We start from the raw sequence: 19,161 nt of genomic DNA on the forward strand, positions 1-19,161 counted from the left end.
CTGCCATGGGTCCCCTTCCTCTCCTCCCAGCCTCCAAGGGCCCCTTTCCTCTCCCCCCACCCCGACCCTCCCCTCACGACCAGGGGCCTTTTTTCTCTCCCCCAACACTGCAGCTAAGGGCCGGGGGAGGAGGGAGGATTTGGGCAAGAGGGAGGAGCTGGCAGGTAAGATGGCAGAGCCCCATCCCTGCTGGTCACTTCCTTGCTGGTGCAGCTGCAGGTCTGCTCTCCCCTGAGGGCTCACTGCCCCCAGTGACCACTCTCATATTGAATCGCTCCCAACAGCAGCCTCTCCCTTTGCATATTATGGAAAACAGTCCTTTTTTCCAGGTCTCCAGTTCTCCTGGCACAACCAAACCTTCACCTTGCTATAAGTGAACAGAAGAGGAAGCTGCCTACCAAAGTTGATGTCCCTAGTTTAGGAGGAGTTCTTGAACAAACGAACTCGCAGACAGACACACGGACAAACACACTCTAAATTACAGAGCGAGAGATGTGCAGCTGGCAGTTACGAAATGAAGCATCCAACTGCAAGGCAGCTCAGTCCTTACCTGCCCCATGTCTGGGGAGAACGTGCCCGACCCCGTATTCTGCTTTTTCAGCTTCTTTAGTTGCTCCACACGTTCTCTGTCTTTCTCGACTGCTCTCTGCGCTTCCCGTAGCCTCTCTAGGTCGTGCTGATAGGCCTCCCGTTGTCTCTCCAGCTCCTCCCGGTCCTGGGTCAAGCGGCCCTTCAGCTGCCGAGTTTCCTCTTCTCGCTCCTGTAAGCGGGCCTCTTTGCTTTCCAGCTCCCTCTGCTGTCGGTCCCTCTCCCGTTCCCAGCGCTGCTGATCCACCTTCAGCTGGTTCTGAAGCTTCTGCACATTGGCCAGTTCTTCTCGCTGCTTCTCAAAGTTGCGCTGTTTCTCCTGCTCCAGTAGCAAGTTCCCGCGTGTGGACTGCAGCCGGTACTGCTTTTCCCGATCGATGATGGTGGCTCGCTGGATTTCTATGCAGCTGTCCTGCTGTGATATCACTGCCTGGGGGAAAAAAAACAGCACGACTCAGTCACAAGACGCACGGGCTTGCAAAATACAGAAGTGAGGCCAGAGACTGCACTGTCTACCACGGTATAAATCTCAAGAGACACAGACCTATTAATGACCTGGATGAGGGGATGAATTGCACTCTCAGCAAGTTTGCAGATGACATTAAGCTAGGGGGAGAGGTAGATACGCTGGAGGGCAGGGATAGGATCCAGAGTGACCTAGCTGATTAGAGGGTGAGCCAAAAGAAATCTGATAAGGTTCAACCAGGACAAGTGTAGAGTCCTGCACTTGGGACGGAAGAATCCCAGGCATTGTTACAGGCTGGGGACCGACTGGCTAAGTAGCAGTTCTGCAGAAAAGGACCTGGGGATTACAGTGGATGAGAAGCTGGATATGAGTCAACAGTGTGCCCTTGTAGCCAAGAAGGCTAATAGTATATTAGGTTGCATTAGGAGGAGCATTGTCAGTAGATCTAGGGAAGTTGTTATTCCTCTTTATTCGGTTCTGGTGAGGCCACATCTGGAGTATTGCATCCAGTCTGCGACCCCCCCCCCCACTACAGAAAGGATGTGGATGCTTTGGAGAGGGTCTAGAAGAGGGTAACTAAAATAATGAGGGGGCTGGAGCACATGACCTATGAAGAGAGACTGAGGGATTTGGATTTGTTTAATCTGCAGAAGAGAAGAGTGAGGGGGGATTTGATCGCAGCCTTCAACTTCCTGAAGGGAAGTTCCAAAGAGGATGGAGAGAGGCTGTTCTCAGTAGTGAGGGATGGCAGAACAAGGAGCAATGGTCTCAAGTTGTGGTGGGAGAGGTCTAGGTTGGACATTAAGAAAAACTATTTCGCTAGGAGGGTGGTGAAGCACTGGAATGGATTATCTAGGGAGTGGTAGAATCTCCATCCCTAGAGATTTCAAAATTGCTCCCTTACGTCAAATTAATAAGTGAAGCATCCACACCACCAAGCCCATTATTTCAAAATAACAGGCCACTTATACTGAAATTTGTACTTCTACTTTTCTCAGGGAATAACACTAAATATTGTTAGTGTGGATGCTCCAGTGCTGCTATTTTGAAACAACTACCCCCCAGAGTAATTCCAACTAATTACTTCACATCCACATTAACAGAGGTAGCGCATCCACATTAACAGAGCCTGCCTCGGACTAGATTTCGAGGCTTCCCCATAGTGTGGGCACACTACTTCGATTTTGTTATTTTGGGAGTTACTAAATCCATTTGAGTTATTCTGAAATAGTTTCTTAGTGGAGAAATGCCCCAAGGCCCAAAGGGCTAGATTTCCTCTGAAATACGGGGGTCAGCTTTGGTTGTGCTACATCCAAGTCTCAGACAGCTCCTGCAACCTCCCCAGCCTATACAAGAACTCTGACATTTCCTGTGGTGTTATAAACAATGCTTACAACATACATTTCAGTAGACTGATTAGTTCAGCTTCAAATGAATACCCTGGATAGCAGCATTTTACCTGAAGGCTGAGGAGCAAATGTGCCAGTCTCTGTATCCGTTGGACAAGCTGAGGAAAGAGGAAGGCATTAGACTCTGGGGAGGATATGGCGGCAACTTTTGTTTTGGCAGCATGAATCTGTTTCCTAGCTACAGTACAGTACCCACTAACACCACATCAGGATGCCGGGCAGCAACCCTCCTGTTAGATTTTCCTCAGCTTAGTGACTTGATGCCGGTTTCCTCCAACACACCAGCACGGAGCTGATCATACGCAGCTGCTGCAGCCATCTCTCCAAAGCTGAATGAGAAGTTGGCTCACTATCCCCACAACCCATCTTTGCGTTCAAATGGTATTTTACTCTCTGCATTTATTATAGCCAAGTAAATATCTGCAAGCTCCAGGCTGTTGACAAATTTCTGTCTCCAGGAACATTAAAATGCTACATTTTCTTTGTATACTATGAAGCCAAAATCACTTCCCCCTTACACTGTCTTAAAGCCCAAGCTCAGCATATTCTAGTACCTCAGATTCCAGGAGGGGCTGGAAACTGCTGTTATGATCCAGTCTCATTACATCGCTCTGGAAAAAGACACAGGCACCTGATGTCATAGAGCATACTGTGGATAAAAGTCAGCACACACAAAGCTCTTCTCAATGTCTATGCACACAGGCTACTTTGTCATCCTTTTCTTGGCTTTGTAACGGGAGGAGACTCATTTAGAGGGAATTTTCACAACGATCGTTTAAACAGAGACGCTTGGATGAGCTCTATTTCAGTTGTGCAGCGTCAGACTCATTTGAAAACGCTGCAAGGGTTTGCAGACCGAGTCGACCTTAACCTTTCCATACAAGTGCAAAGTAAACAACACAGTAAAACAGTCCAACAACAATTTATGTCTCAAATATCAAGAGAGAATTGTTTTGCTTTTTTAAACATCGATTTTGAACTGGGTGGCTACGGGTGATAAGACTCTAAATTAAAGCAGCGAGTCACATTCGGTTCTATTCTATGAAACCCTCCAAATTGGTTTTGAGTTAAGAACATTAATTTGAAGAAGAAAAAAAGACAGTAAAGAGAATGGGGGCCATTAGGACACATCTGATGTGTCAGTATCTTGATGGCCTTAAATCAAAGGCAGCTTCCCCAAGGGTTCTCACACTGAGGAGGGACACGGAGCATATTTTAGTCCAATTCCAGCTTGAAATAGATGCACAAAACTACATGTAAACATTACCTACAGTGCAGAATGGACAAGTGCTATAAATAACAACCTGCCAAATTACATACACATAGATTTGTGCACTTCAAGTGTAAGATTACAAACCACTAGTTCAGGCCTAAAGAACAACAGTCTTAAAAGAGCCACATTATTTAACATGAGGTAGGATTCTGGCTAAGGAGAGGACAATATCAGCGACTTATCCGCTGTCTCCACCATGACTATCCAGCACTACCAGGATACGCATTTACAAATGACGAGTGAAGACAAACGTACTGTGCGAGATCCTTCTTCTGGATCAAGAGGAAGGTCTTGGAGTAGCACATCTGAACTTCCTGCAGGGCCTCTCCAGTCCCTCAGCCTCTGGTCGCTCCCATAGGCCTTCTTCTTAAAACTACCACCTGAAAGAGCAAGTAACCCCGTCAACACACAGAGAGAAGACATATGCAACACAGGGTTCTTTCTGTTAGGAAAAAGGTGTAAAAAAAATGAAACAATGTAATGGGCAAACAGAACAAGTCTGGAAGGGTATGTCTACACTACCCCGCTAGTTCGAACTAGGGTGGTAATGTAGGCATACCGCACTTGCAAATGAAGCCCGGGAAATTCAAATCCCGGGCTTCATTTGCATAAGCCGGCCGGCGCCATTTTTAAATGCCGGCTTGTTCGAACCCCGTGCCGCACGGCTACACGCGGCACGGACTAGATACTTCGAACTAGCAAGCCATTCCGAACTATCTGTACGCCACGTGGAACGAGGCGTACAGATAGTTCGGAATGGCTTGCTAGTTCGAACTACCTAGTCCGTGCCGCGTGTAGCCGCACGGCACGGGGTTCGAACAAGTCGGCATTTAAAAATGGCGCCGGCCGGCTTATGCAAATGAAGCCCGGGAAATTCAAATCCCGGGCTTCATTTGCAAGTGCGGTATGCCTACATTACCACCCTAGTTCGAACTAGCGGGGTAGTGTAGACATACCCGAAGGCTGTAGAGATCTGCATTTAGTTGATTTACAAATATGTATGAAAGGAGTAAACAGGGAGTGTTAGATCCATCTGAGAAATGTGTGAGACCCGAAGACACCAAACCAAGGGAAATAGTGAGTGAATTAAAATAGCCTCTGTATAGATTAATACACAACCAGCAACACAACCATCCCCTCTTATGTCCATTGCTATGTACATCTTACCTGAAGCAATTACTGTGGGGAGAGGAACAGAAAACTGCTGCTCATAAGGAAAGGATCTACTGAGTGCTATTTCTGCTACCTTGAACAAGCCATTGAAACAGCTGCTGTAAATAAAAGATAGTGGGGAAGAGGGCACGGCATGGCATTTTCCCAGTAAGCTAATACAATGGGACCATCAGGAAACAGTGGTGTTTGGTATTTTCATTCATGATACCATGTTACCAGCACAGCACTTCTACCAAGGGAACAGTTTCCGTTATCCTCCCAGGCACAAATTTACCAGCCCTGCCATGTAGATGCAGATAAAGACAGGGCTCTTGAAGAGTCACAGAGCTCATAAAGAGGCATTCGTTTGTATTCAAACAGTTTGTGTTTTGCAGCAATTCAAGATATTGTTTGGCTTGTACAATGGGAGCTTCAGGAGGAGGCACCACTACTAAAGTGAGAGCCCTGAACACCTGTCTAGCACAAGTGGCAGCAGACACAGCATCTGACTGCTGCGAATTATGTATTAATCACTTTTCAGAGTTCTCTTCACTAACCAAGATGAATCTTAAGCCTGCATTACAACCTTGTTTTGTTGACTGTTCACTTCCAGTGTCCACTAACATGGTAATGAAGAGGATGGCAGTTTTTCTTCCCTAAGGTATTTGAAAACCAGTAGACTGGGATTATAACTGAAAGCCACTCTAATGCTTCTGGGGTAGCTAGGTAGGTCCCCCTTCTACCACCTCTGTAAGCATGAATGGGGGAGCTGTCTGGGATGTGAACAAGAATGGCTAGAACAAGAATGACTGTGCTGGAAAACATCCTGGGCTTTTACCAAATCAGAACACCAGCTCCTCCTACTGACATGCTGGCTCTGCAGATCTGCACTGGATCCCCAAAGCCCTGATTTCTTACTTCTGTTTGGCATTGCAGTGGTGCTGTCATATCCCCCAAAGGTCTCAGCTCTCCTGGGCAGTCCCGACCCACAGCTGTCTTCAGAACGATAAGTCACATTGGCTAACTGCATGAAGATGAGGTTCTGGAGTTTCTCAACTAGGCAAGAAAAGCACAGGTCATTGTCAAGTCCATATAATAAGGCATTTGCACCATGCTGGTATGTTCGTTAGGCAATCATTCAAAACTCTGCCAAGTATTCAGAGGCCAGACAGAGCCTCTTCACAGCACAGATGTATTTTCCTTTGAGTTAGATGAATTCATGGAGGTTAGGTCCATCAATGGCTATTAGCCAAGATGGGTAGGAATAGTGTCCCTAGCCTCTGTTTCTCTGGTGGGTGACCAGGGAGGGATCATGTGAGGATTACCTGTTGTGTTCCCTCCCTCTGGGGCATCTGGTATTGGCCACTGTTGGCAGGCAGGATATTGGGCTGGATGGCCCGTAGGTCTGACTGTCTGGCCATTCTTATGTTCTTATCTCATACTCTGAAACTGAAAGCTACCAGTGAAGATGACCCTCATCTTTAAAAGGGGACTCAGCTTATTAGGCCCACCTGGGCTTTCAGATGACTAAAGCAATGACTCTTCACTGAGCAGCCACCAATTCGGGTGATGTTTGTTATCTGCCTGCACACCCTCCTGGCTCACAGAGACTGCCCAGCCCCCCCTTAACCCAGCGCTCCCTTAATTTGGGACTCCGGCAAGGTATCTCACTGCAATGGTGGCAAGCTGTCAGGGCACCCATCTCAACAGACTCCTGTTAGTCTTCATAATTTAATCTATTTTTTTTAAATGTTCTAACTTTTAGGGAATGTCCACATCACCCATTTTACAGGAGGGTTCTTAAGTCTGAATAGCATTACACAAGAACTAATTTCTTACATATTATTAAACTCCATAGCGTCTCTCTCTTCAGAGGTAAGACCTATATTATCTGCTGCTATATTTATCTACTCTCACACACAAACACGTGTTCCTGTTTTGCACTTACTTTCTGTCACCGCAGATTTCAGGAGCACCTCTCCTTGCAGATTCTCTGAGGTCTCCCCCCTGAGGAGGAGTTTGGATTGGGATCCTTGGGAAAGCTCTTCAACCCCATTCATTTCAGACATTTCTAGATAAATCTGTTGCTTCTCATTTAGACTTTGCAAAATCAAATCATCTTTCATGCTCAGACGGTCTAGAGGGGGGAAAAAAACTAATTTAACCTCCACTATGCTGTATGTAAAATCACGATCAGGAGCAGGACGACTGATTTATTTTGTATTTCTTCTGTTTGTTTGAAGCTCTTACTATCGTAAACGGCCACAAAGAGCCAAATTGCGGAAAAGGAAGCAGATAAAAACAGCTACACTGCATCATACCAATGGTCCATCTAGTTCAGTGTTCTACCTCTGACCAGTGACCAGGTGCTACAGAGGAAATGAACAGAACAGGGAAATTACAGGGGAATTTATCCCAATGCCTAATCCCAGCAGTTTAGGGACTCTCAAAGCATGGGTTTGCATCCCTGACCATCTTGGCTGACAGCTGAAATGGACCGATCCTCCATGAACTAATCACGTTCTTTTATAAACCCTGTTGTATTTTTGGTCTCCACAACATCCCCAAGAAACACGTTCCACGGGGGTTTTGTGTGAAGAAGTACTTCCTTATGTTAAAGATGCTGCCTATATGTACAATATGATGGGGACTAATTTAGCTACAACTAATCAGGAAAGAGATCTTGGAGTTATCGTGGATAGTTGGCTGAAAACTGCAGCGGCAGTCAAAAAATAGGATGCTAGGAATTATTAAAAAAGGGATAGAAAATAAGACGAAGAACATCTTACTGCCCCTATATAAAACTATAGTACGCCCACATCTTGAATACTGCGTACAGATGTGGCCTCCTCACCTCAAAGAAGATATTTAGGCATTAGAAAAGGTTCAGAAAAGGGCAGCTAAAATGATTAGGGGTTTGGAACGGGTCTAAAGAGAGGAGAGGATAAAGAGACTGGAACTTTTCAGTTTAGAAAAGAGGAGACTGAGGGAGGATATGATAGAGGTCTATAAAATCATGAGTGGTATGGAGAGGGTGAATAAAGAAAAGTTATTTACTTGTTCCCATAATATAAGAACTAGAGGACACCAAATGAAATCAATGGGTAGCAGGTTTAAAATTAATAAAAGGAAGTTCTTCTTCACACAGAGCACAGTCAACCTGTGGAACTCCTTGCCAGAGGAGGCTGTGAAGGCTAGGACTATAACAGAGTTTAAAAAATAGCTAGATAAATTCATGGAGGTTAGGTCCATAAAAGGCTATTAGCCAGGGGGTAAGGAATGGTGCCCTGGCCTGTGTCAAAGGCTGGAGAAGGATGACAGGAGACAAATTGCTTGATCATTGTCTTTGGTCCACTCCCTCTGGGCCACTGTTAGCAAACAGGAAACTGGGCTAGATGGACCTGTGGTCTGACCCAATATGGCCATTCTTATGTTCTAATGAAATGCATTGGGTTCTTGTGTAACGGGAAGGAAATAACTTGCACTTCTCCATTCACATTATCCACACCATTGCTAGTTGTACAAACCTCCATCAACGCCCCTGTCCCTCATAGTTAAGATGAACATTCCTAATCTTTTTAAGTTCTCTTCATATGGAAGTTGTTCCATCCCCCTTGTCCTTTTTCTCACATCTCAACAAAAAGTGGGATGGGATTTTTAGATGCGTTATTTAACTGCAGTCAAAGCCCAATTTACCTATAATCCCACAGAAGTAGTTTGCCTGAAATTATCACGAGATAGGATCTCAGCCTTAGTCAATATGTGACCACCAAGAATAAGAGGGTTACAGAGCTAGCAATACTGTTCGCTGGATGTCTGTGTAACCCATTACCTTGAAATTCTTTTAATTTAGCAACTCGGGCTTCCGCCAGTCTCCTTTCTTCTTCAGGTTCACTGAACGTTCCTTCCTCTTCATCAGGGCAGCTATACAACAATGCAAGGAGGGAGAAGATTGATTTTGATCCATGCAACAGATAATCTATCGAGCATTTTGGCCTAAATTCTGCAGACCTTGCTTGGGAGGTGCTTTCGCCTGCAGCCTATTTGTGTCCTGAATACAGAGCACTGCTGCTCTTTCCGGTAGAGAGCAAACACACTTCCTAGGCAAGCTGAATCTTCTAACCAGGTGAAGTTACTGACAAAACCCCTCATCATCTCACAACTGCTGTGATCTACCTCCTTCAGGCAAGCATGTGCAAAGCAATCTTCTCCTCTCTTACAAAGAACATGAAACACAACAGCAAAAACAAAGACACAAAGAGATGGTGAGACGGGGTGTATCAGCCCCACACTGGGAAAGCTGAGCCTAATAAGGCACACCTGGCTGCAGAAGCCCTGCCCCCACGACTCTGCTGCACATGCTCAGACTGCAGCCCAGGTATAAAAGCCTGGAGGGAGACTCAATCTGGGCTGACTGCTAGGGATGAAGGACGGACCTCCGTGGGGGAGCTCCTGACCAGCATCAGCCAGCTGATCAGAGGGCGGACAGCAGTGACCTGAGCACCAGCTGGGGCGTTTCCCCTGCAGCCTATGAGGGAGAAGCAGCCCCCAGGGAAGGAGTGGACCCAGAGAGAGCACGTGGGGCGTTATCTCGCAGGATCAGGTAGGAAGTGGGGACAGGAGCTGCCTCTCCTGCCCTGGAGTGCTCAGCACGTTTTGGATGGATTCCCCACCAAGGGAGTGGTGAGTTCTCTTACCACTCATGGGGCCCAGGGCTGGGACCCGGTGCAGTAGGGTGGGCCTGGGTGCACCTACCAAGGGGGTAGCCGCTTCCTGTGTCTTGCTGCCACCGGCCGAGGGACCTGCCTTAAAGGGCCAGCTATGGACTTGGTTCCTTGATTCTGGCCAGTGGGTCGGTGGACCCGGCCTTAAAGGGCCAGCGAGCCTTTCTGAATGACCAGTTCAGGTTGAGCTGCCCATCAGGCCCTAGAATTGGGACCAGGCAACAGCTGGGAGTAGAGTGTGCGGGACGGGCCATAGACCCGGGAAAGAGAAGCCATCTCATGACAGATAGTCCAATCTAGCCAGTCTCTTGAGAGAAGGTGCACACACAACTAGTATTTTCCTTAGCAAGGATGTGACGTTTATCTTCACCCACGGGCAGAACTATTAGCTGTGCTGAGAGATCAAATCCACGATCAGAAAATGAAACCCTCTGACTTTCAATCATAATTTACCTTTCCACAGCTCTGCGAATGTGCGCCATCCAAGAATTTCTCTCCTCTTTGGAGCTGGTATGAATTTCATACATCTCTGGTCCTTTTAATGAGGCACTAATTAAGAACATTGCTTTCTCCTCATTGGCTACCTCTCTTACAATTAGCTTTTGCAATGAAATAACTGGTGGCTTGGAGTCCTGCGGAACAAAAATGGAAGTTGATGTGTTAAGGTTTGCTGTAGATCATACAACACTTTTAGAATTAGTGTTTCTGGTCTGCTTGTGACCAATTAAGAAAATCTGCACGGGTGCACTTTTGTTGCTAGAGATCTTTCATATTGGGCAGGGCACTTCACAGATGAGTCTGAAGAACCTACATTCTAAAAACACGTGACTCATGAATTTTAGCTCTTCCAAGTCCCCCATGAGGGAAAGCAGCATGCACCACTTTGGACTTTGCTTTGTTTAGCAGTAATAAAAACAGACTGAAAAATAAAAACGAAAGGAGAGAATAGCAGGAAGCAATGCTGGCGCCAAGTTAGCTCAGAGGACAAAGCTACAGGGTCATCTTCAGGTCTAAGAAACTGAAACTAGCAGTCCAGTGGGTAGAACCCTTCTTATGTAACATGTTAACAGCAGCGCTACGCGATAAAAGGTTTCTAAAAGCGTTATATTTGTAACCAGTGTCCATGGCGACCCTTGGTATTTCAGCCAACGTACATCATTTAGATAAGCTGTCACAAGGGAGAAAGGAGTGATTTTGCAGGCTGCTGAGCATGCTCCATTTCCATGTGCATAAATCTTGGGTGGGGGTGCAGCAGGGACTTCTATAACTGACCTCAAGAAATCTTAAGTTTTGCCAACTGTCACACTCCCTTGCAGGCTGTGTGCTGGCTCATGAGCAGGGATTATCGGGACAATGTAAAAGAGTTGGACAGATTTGTTCACTTCCTCCCACCTCTGAATTTACCTAGGCAAGATTAATATTTAGCTCATTTTAAACAGATCCCATAAACATATAGGTGCCAAGAACAGATTAATTCATGACTACAGACAGACCGTACTCCACCGGGCAAGGCACCCGCTACTAAAAATTAGCAACTTGGGGTGGCGATGAATGACTGGATGCTCTCGGCATGCTAACACATGATATTTAGGTTCTTCTGTAGCAGGAATTGAGCCTCTGAAGTGGATTTGCAAATATAGTAACAGTCCCATGGGACAAAAAAGCTGTGAGTCACATGGGGCAGGGAGGAAATTCAACGATTCCTAATGGCAACAATCCAAAAGCTCCAGCTTGAGTTTTGTAGGCATCACATTTGGGTTTAACATTCAGTCTGAATGAGCATGTTTTGGGAAATAGTTCTAGTTTAGTCCAGAACTGTAAAAGCCAAACAGTGGATATGCTATGACGAATGGATGAATAGGATGTAAAAAGCCCAGGGTGGTAACAATACCATTAGAACCCTGATTCAAGAAAACAACCCTATCCAGACATATAGCTATGAGCCTTGACATTTTAAGGGCTTGCTTGAATCCTACTGAAGTCAAGTGTTAGGGTTTGGCAAAGAAATTCAACCCCCAGTCTTGATACGCTGAAAAATATCAGAGCAAAGTAAATAATAATTTCAAACAAAACACCCTTCTCCCACCCCGCAAACTGTAATTAGTCAGTCTTGTTCCAGTCACAACTGGACTTTGGTCAGCTTAAAATATCCACAGCTGTCCTTCACTAATCAACTGCCCCCAGAGCAGCTAGGAAATGCCCTGAAAAAACAGCGAATCCATTACCGCAGCAATTTGGAGCGCTAGTCTAAATACACACGGATTACTGCTCATGACGTTTACATAAGAAATATCAGTTGCCAGCAGGATGGAGGCTACCCTGGTCACAGGTCAACACTTCCCCTGTTTTTCCCTTCATCAAGCCTCAAATTAACACACTGAAGACGAGCTGCAAAGTGCCCCTATCTGAAGAGGAGTTTGCAGGGGCCTTTCAGAGCAGGGTTCTAGCACATCTCCTCATGTGCTGCCTGCACAGAGCTCAGCCACGGGGAGAGAACCAGGAGGAGCCGTGTAAAGAACACAGAACCGTAGTCAATGCCTCAGAAAGTTGGCATCCGCCTGGGCTAGAAGCTCCAAACCAAGAGAAAAGTTCGGTGGCTGAACCAGGTTTAGCTTATGTGACCCCAAGACATCTGGTTTGTTTTCTAATCTTATTTTTCTTATTTTCCAGATCCAGCCCACCAAGCTTTTTGATCTATCCCACCGCCTACCCCACCAAGACCCCGGCAGGCTCTCTGCCTGCTACAGCCCAAGGCTGCTCAAAACAGCTGGTGGCTCACTCTAGGTGCCACATGCCCCAGGCAGGGAGAGGGTGGAAGAGACTTCTCACGCCGCCTCCACCCCCAGGCCAATCACCCACTGCCGGAAAGGCCAGGGGTATGTGGCACAGAGTCGCACATGGAGGGAGCCTGCAGCTGTTTTGAGCAGCTGGGCCTGCAGCAGGCAGGTAGCGTGCCTCAGGGTCGCCACTGGGCTGCTGGCTGGGAGCTGCCTAAGGTAAGCACTTCCCAGCCAGGGCCTTCCTCTGGAACCCTACCACCTCCTCCTGCCCCAGCTCACTACCCAAACCCTCTACACGCTCCCGCCCCAGCTCACAACTCCCTCCCAGACTCTGCACCCCTTCCTAAAACCCTCCTCCAGACCAAAATCCACTCTTGCACCCCTACTCTCTCCCAGAGCCTGCACCCCAATCCTCTGCCCCAGGTCATAACCAAACTCCTTCACCAAACTCCCTATGAGCCCCCACACCCTAATCCCCTATCTCGAGCTGCCTTCTGCACCCAACCTCTGTCCCAGACCCCGCCGCCCTCCATAGAACAGTGCAGCCTTTGACCACTTACCAAAATCTTGGAGTGGCAACCCCCTTCAAAAATTATTGCCCAGCTCCGGCTTAGAACAAACTGCTCCCCTTACTCTTACATTTCTGTTGTGTACAGTGACCCCTCCACTTCCAGTGGTGACAGATTCCCAACCAACAGAGATGGAGGCTCTGCATCAGCTGACATATGGCTCTGCATTCCATACACTAGTCCGGCCTGTCTGTGCACCCCCCCAGTACAAGGAGGCCTCAATCTCAGTTGGACAATTTGATCACTACTGTACTGCAAATATTTACTATGAATACTGCTGCCCAGTCTTTCTTTAGTCCCTGCCACTTTCACAACTATTGTGAGCGAATATTTTAATCAAGAAGAAAAAGATACGTACCACAGATGCAAAAGTGTATTTTTGGTCCTTTTCTTGCAATAGCAAAAGTATGTCAGTTAACAGGACAGCCAGAATATCTACCAAGACAACAGGAGAAAAATGAAATGGTTTTAAAGCCAAAAGACTGATGCAGAAAAGCAACCACTTGAGTTAACGCTACAGTGCAGATGACTTACAGAGAATGTGTCAGTCTCAGAAGCCTTTCAGGGCTATTCTATATTTTGTGATGCAGCCTATCTAGACAGATTATAATCAAGGACCTGTGCGTCTGTATCAAGTTAGGCCTCGCTTATGTGGCAAGGACCAGCATTTTCTGCAGCCTCATTTGAGAATCAGACCTCAGGAGGTCATCAAGTCCAGCCTTCTGCCCAAGGCAGGACCAATCTCAACTATTTTAAAACAACAAAATAGACGCTTTTACTAAAATGAATATGCAAATACAAATAGGCCATAAAACAGCCCTTGTTTTATTTATTTTATATTGGCTTGTATGGAATGGCCTTCTGAGAGCAACCTACTGGCTCGGACCAACAGTTCATCTAGCCCAGTGTCCTGTCTCAGTTACCAGTCCCAGCCAGCTTAAAAGGACCCCGCTGCAGCTTTGCAGTTCCCCCCCTCCCCCATCAACTAATCGAGTAGTCAATGGAAATTCCATCAACTACTCGATTAGCTGATTATCTGCAATTTAATACCCTTAGCATAGATTATACTTCTCAAACACTAGTGATAGGCACAGCCTACATCAGAAGATCAGACTGTAGATTAGACACCTAACTGCAGTTCCATGTAATTATTTCTAAGGAGCTCCATCCTAAGGAAAAGCCTAGGTTTCAAGTAGAAAAAGTTGTAAGACGAGAAGGAAAACTGGAAATATTTGCTAATTGTTCACATCTATTCTAAACACTGTTCCACAGGCCTTTCATATGGTCAGCACTGCAATGTCAGGTATATTATTCCTTTTAATTTGGAATAGCCATATACATAGCCTGATCGAATGCACTTTTTTCCAAGAATATATTAAAACATTTGCAATGAGATCTGAAAATGAAAACTTTTCCTGAGCCATGTTAACATATAAACACAATTTACTCATGAGGGAACATGTCTCTGTCCCAGCAGCAAAATCTTATGGAACTGCGTGAAATCCGTAGGCACCAGATACCTCAGGCTGCATTAAAGGAGACCAGTGAGCTTTCTCCTTGTAACTTTTCAGCACCCAAGTTGTTGACATGTTCAGCTTATGGGAGCAGTTTTGATTTTCTGGCCAGTCAGTCAGTTTGTGGAAGGAAGGTGTCATGAGGTTGACATGACAATTTTTCGAAGTGTGAATCGGAGCTCGCACAAGATAATGTCTTTCCACAGGAGTCTAAAAAGGTATGACTCAACGTCTTGTCATCTGTCTAAAGACTTCCCATAAGAACTGGGCAGAGGATCAGACAGATTATAAGCAAACTGCAGAAGGACCTTACCGGGTATCATCACGGAGTTGCTTATTGGACACATCAGGAATAGAACAAGTGCTATTTCCTATTGAACTAGTTGGTTGTCGCCATCTGACTTTAGAGTCAATCAATCAGTAATAAACAGTTACCAAGCAAATGGAAAGTTGGTTTTCCGGTTGCGGTTTTCCCTTTTCAGCCTTTTTATTTACCTTTGAGCCTCCCTGATGCGGCTTTCCAGTACAGCATCCCATCCAGCAGGAGCCGCCGCTGCTTCATTTTGTCCTTCCGGAAGAACAGCCCATTCTTCAATTTCCCTGATGATTTCAGCTCCATTTTAGACATAATCTCTCTAAGACGCTGCCTCTTCTCACACTCATTTACATTGGCATCTACATGAGTGATCATGTCTTTAATTAAACTGAGTGCCTGGGACAGATCTTCATAATCCTTAGTGCCAGCTATAAAGAGGCAGAGTGGTGGTTAGTCTGGCTTTGCTACAGAAATAAAGGAAATAATTCATACAATGGAAGTTGTTTAGGTTTCCTGGACATGAATTGCTTCTTCTAAACAAATCCCAAACACCACCCAATGTGACAGGCTCTATGCTTAGGAACGCAAAGTGTTTCTTTGTAGCATAAAGTCCAAAAAAAAAAAAAAAAAAAGCCAAAGCATCAAATTCTGGTCAAATTTAGAGGCTAAAATACCAAGATTTCTAGTCTTTAAGGCTACCTCCAGACTGCATCCCTCTGTCGGCAGAGGGATGCAAATCAAGCACTTAGAAAGTGCAAATGAGCCTGGGATTTAAATATCCTGGGCTTCATTTGCATACTCACGTTCCGGTGCTGTGCCGATCATGCGCCATTTCAAAAGTGAAAGTGAAGTCTAGCTGCGGTTCTGCCAACAGCGGAGAGCTTTACTGACAGATCCTGTACTCCTCATTTTTTGTACGGGAGTACAGGATCTGTTGGGAAAGCTCCCACCTGTTGGCAGAACCACGGCTAGATTTCACTTTCAAAATAGCGCGTGATCGGCACAGCACTGGAATGTGAGTATGCAAATGAAGCCCGGGATATTTAAATCCCGGGCTCATTTTGCACTTTCGAAGTGCTTGATTTGCATCCCTCTGTCGGCAGAGGGATGCAGTCTGGAGGTAGCCTAACAGACGCGGTGTGCAACACACAAGCCACTAGCCACATGTGGCTAGTTGGCCGGTTGCGTGTGGCTAGTTCGCTATAGCAGTAGCCTCGATAGTGGCTTACTACTTCAGAACTGGTTGGACACCACTTTAGAGTTAATTTAATGCAGCGCCTGAGCCTGTTGTTTTTGTGGCTCAATAATTATCCCTTCAACTGATCAAGGAGTGAAGGGGTGGGGTCTAAAGGGTGCCCTAGACAACCCTCCATGTTGAGAAAGGGGTGGACAGATATTACAGGGCATCTCAAGAGATAATCTACCTTCTGTATTCTGAATAATACGCTCTACCAGCACTGGATACTTTGTAATGCGTTGAGTGACTAGGAGGATGCATTCCTGGACACCAAGTCTTCTCACAATAGAAGTGTTACCTATTTTCTAGGGAGGAAAAAAAACAGTTAGACGTGGCATAAACTGCATGCTGTGATACAAGCCCTCCATCTCCTTCCCGTCCCCAATTACACACTCCTGACCTCTTGAAATTTCTCTTTTGTGCAACAAGCTCTCCACTGACTATAGGACCCTGGGGCTATTCTTGCACCACAGCATCATTAGTGTTAACCACAAACTAGCAATGGACACCCCTTACACCCAGCCAACCAATGATGTTACTTGGACTTGCATCACAGGAAAAATATATTTTTAAAATAGGTTATTTCCAGCTAGTGCCAAACAGACCTGGCCAAAGCAGAGCAAAAAACAACTGCAATTTGTGTTGGATTTCCCACTGAATGATTGATTTCCTTTCTTAATAAGCTCCCTTTTTAAATATATTTAAATCTTCTAATCAGATTCGACAGTAAAACTGTACTGAATTAACCTTGCTACTGAATGGTGTAGAGGTATTTCTGGAATTTAATGCTAATAAATACAGATCCACTTATGAATGAAAGCAGCAAAATCCCAACGGTCTGTCCAATTCCAGGTACTCTAGGATCCTTGCAGCAGAATGGATTATAGATTCATGGATCCTCTCTTCCCAGAGAATAGAATGCACTGCACCTCTAAACTCATTATTTAAATTATTGTCAGTAATGAATTGTTCCTTGTAAAAGACATCACCTAAACTGGATCTATAATTTAGATCAATACTTGGAAGTACTCAGAATCAGTGAACACTAAAATTTGGAAAATTCCATCTTTCTGAATCATGCACCGATCATTTAACGTTCAGGTTAACTCCTTCCACATTGGCTACGTTATGTTCCCAAATACCAGCTTCTCTTGTTTTCCCTATGCTAGGCTGTACTTTCCAATGTGCAGGAGATGTGGAGCTAGTCTCTTGACTGAGGAAAGATGTCACAGTGGGCAAAACTATAACAACAGTGGTACCTAGTTTTTTATATACTGCTTTTTATGGTAGAGCTAAAAGAATGATTGCGCCTCAGTTTCCTCATCTTTAAAATGGGGCTAAAGGGATTAAGTGACTTGCCGAAGATCACCCAGACAAGCAGTGGCAGAGCCTGGATCAGAACTCAGATTAAGCGTCTGCAATCTTTCAAAGAGGAGGAACCTTTTCTTTGTTTTTGTCTTTGATGAAGCTCTCCAAATATTTTGGTCGTGTGAAAAGCTACTTGTACATATACCTAAAGACAGCAAGCTCTGGGATGGGCATCAGGGTTGGAGCTTGGGGTGCAGGAGGAGGTTCAGGATACTGGTTCTTAGAGGGGGCTAAGGGTGGGGGATAGAACGAGGTGCTGGCTTCAGAAGAGGGCTGGAAGTTGGTGTGTGGCAGTGATGGGCAACCTAGGCTAGTGAGTGGGCCGCATGAGTAGCCCTCCATCTCAATGGGCTACAAGATTGTCATATCCAAGACAGTCTCCTGGGATGAGGCAGTTTTGCTAACTACGCTTGCACACCCAGAATTTGCGGGCTGTGCACACTGAACCGTAGCAGCACTGTGATTGGATGCAGAGGGAGCACATGGCTCTCACACTCAGTATTGTGTGCAATCAGCCCGCACATTGCTTCACGTGCCTTGGCCTTACGTGTGTGCCACTTTAGTAAGACTGGCAGGAAAAAAAACCCACGCGGACGGAAACCAGCAGAATCTTGCACATGGGCAGCAGTAAACAAAATGTCTCGCAGGCCACATACAGAACCCCAATGGGTCGCCACTGGTGTACCCAGACGGTCAGCACTTACTGGGAAGCCCCTAGCTGGCAGTGCAGCGGGGCTAAGGCAGGCTCCTGCTTGCCCCAGCCTCATGTTGCTCTTGAAAGGGGCAACTGTGGCCCCAGTGGCAGGAAGCATGTGGCTCTGAGCACTGCCCCTCTCTGCCAGTATCACATCTCTAAGCACCCATTGCCACAGTTCCCCATTCCAGGCCAATGGGAAATGCTGGGACGGTTGCTTGGCAGGAGCCATGAGCAGAGACTCCTGCCCGTGCCCCCTCCTGTTGCCGGAGCTCTCAAGTGACTGGAAGAGGAACCGAAGAGCTGCATGTGGGCAGCCAAAGAGCCACATGAGGCTCTGGAGTCACAGGCTGCTGACCCCGGACCTAGATCTCTGAGCCATAGTCCAGTGCTCTGCCCACCAGGCCTCTCAGTGGCCCTTGTTACCTGCAAATTGCTCATAAGACATAACACACACACACACGCCCTTGTTACCTGCAAATTGCTCATAAGACATAACACACACACACGTCTTTCAGCTTTAAAGTCTGGTTCAAAGCCAAGCCCAAGCAAGCTGAGAGAGTCTGCTGTTTGGAAATGGGGGAGGATTGGGTCACTGGCTGGTTTTTTTTTTTTACCTTTATTAAGTTTTGGAACTTCTTGTTGCTCTGCAGCAGGTCCTTATAGTGACCGACAGCTTCATTGTGACCACTACAGAACAGGCTGTATTTTTCTTTCATTCTCTCTCCATTTTCACCTGAAAACTAATTGGAAAGGACATTAAATTAGCCATGTTAAAATGCAGCCTGTTACTCCCAGAGAGCTTGGCTATGGATACATTTGGATTTTATCAGGTCAAATTTCTTTGCTATTCCAGATTCTCCTCTTGCACCAGAAATAGCAGAGAGGTTGAGAAAGTGGAGTGGCTCAAACACGACGTACCGAAATAGTCATTTACTCTAGTCAGAAAGACAACAAATGTAAGAGCTTCTGGGATTCAGCTTCGGGGGAGTTTTTGGAGCCTGGAAAGGGCAGGAGGGAGGGGCATCAAATAGGAGATGATGTAAGTGTTTCTGTCAGGTCATTCCAAGT

The 19,161-nt window shown here is 46.1% G+C and overlaps 1 protein-coding gene across 8 annotated transcripts in view; it reads right to left on the bottom strand.

Annotated features, from left to right (window-relative positions):
- ARHGEF18 (Rho/Rac guanine nucleotide exchange factor 18) overlaps positions 1–19,161 on the bottom strand; it is a 95,909-nt gene that overhangs the window by 9,690 nt on the left and 67,058 nt on the right. For all 8 annotated transcript variants that reach the window (XM_075902935.1, XM_075902936.1, XM_075902933.1 and 5 more), the window contains 12 exons: positions 18,708–18,833; positions 16,216–16,333; positions 14,971–15,219; positions 13,320–13,396; positions 10,066–10,244; positions 8,721–8,812; positions 6,837–7,025; positions 5,807–5,944; positions 3,992–4,116; positions 3,018–3,074; positions 2,514–2,561; positions 551–1,018 (listed from right to left, as the gene is read on the bottom strand). In XM_075902935.1, coding sequence (XP_075759050.1) covers positions 551–1,018; positions 2,514–2,561; positions 3,018–3,074; positions 3,992–4,116; positions 5,807–5,944; positions 6,837–7,025; positions 8,721–8,812; positions 10,066–10,244; positions 13,320–13,396; positions 14,971–15,219; positions 16,216–16,333; positions 18,708–18,833 — 1,866 coding nt within the window. The remainder of the gene's footprint in view (positions 1–550; positions 1,019–2,513; positions 2,562–3,017; positions 3,075–3,991; positions 4,117–5,806; positions 5,945–6,836; positions 7,026–8,720; positions 8,813–10,065; positions 10,245–13,319; positions 13,397–14,970; positions 15,220–16,215; positions 16,334–18,707; positions 18,834–19,161) is intronic.

Source organism: Pelodiscus sinensis, chromosome 19 (assembly GCF_049634645.1).
Source record: "Pelodiscus sinensis isolate JC-2024 chromosome 19, ASM4963464v1, whole genome shotgun sequence".
Classification (NCBI taxonomy): domain Eukaryota; kingdom Metazoa; phylum Chordata; order Testudines; family Trionychidae; genus Pelodiscus; species Pelodiscus sinensis.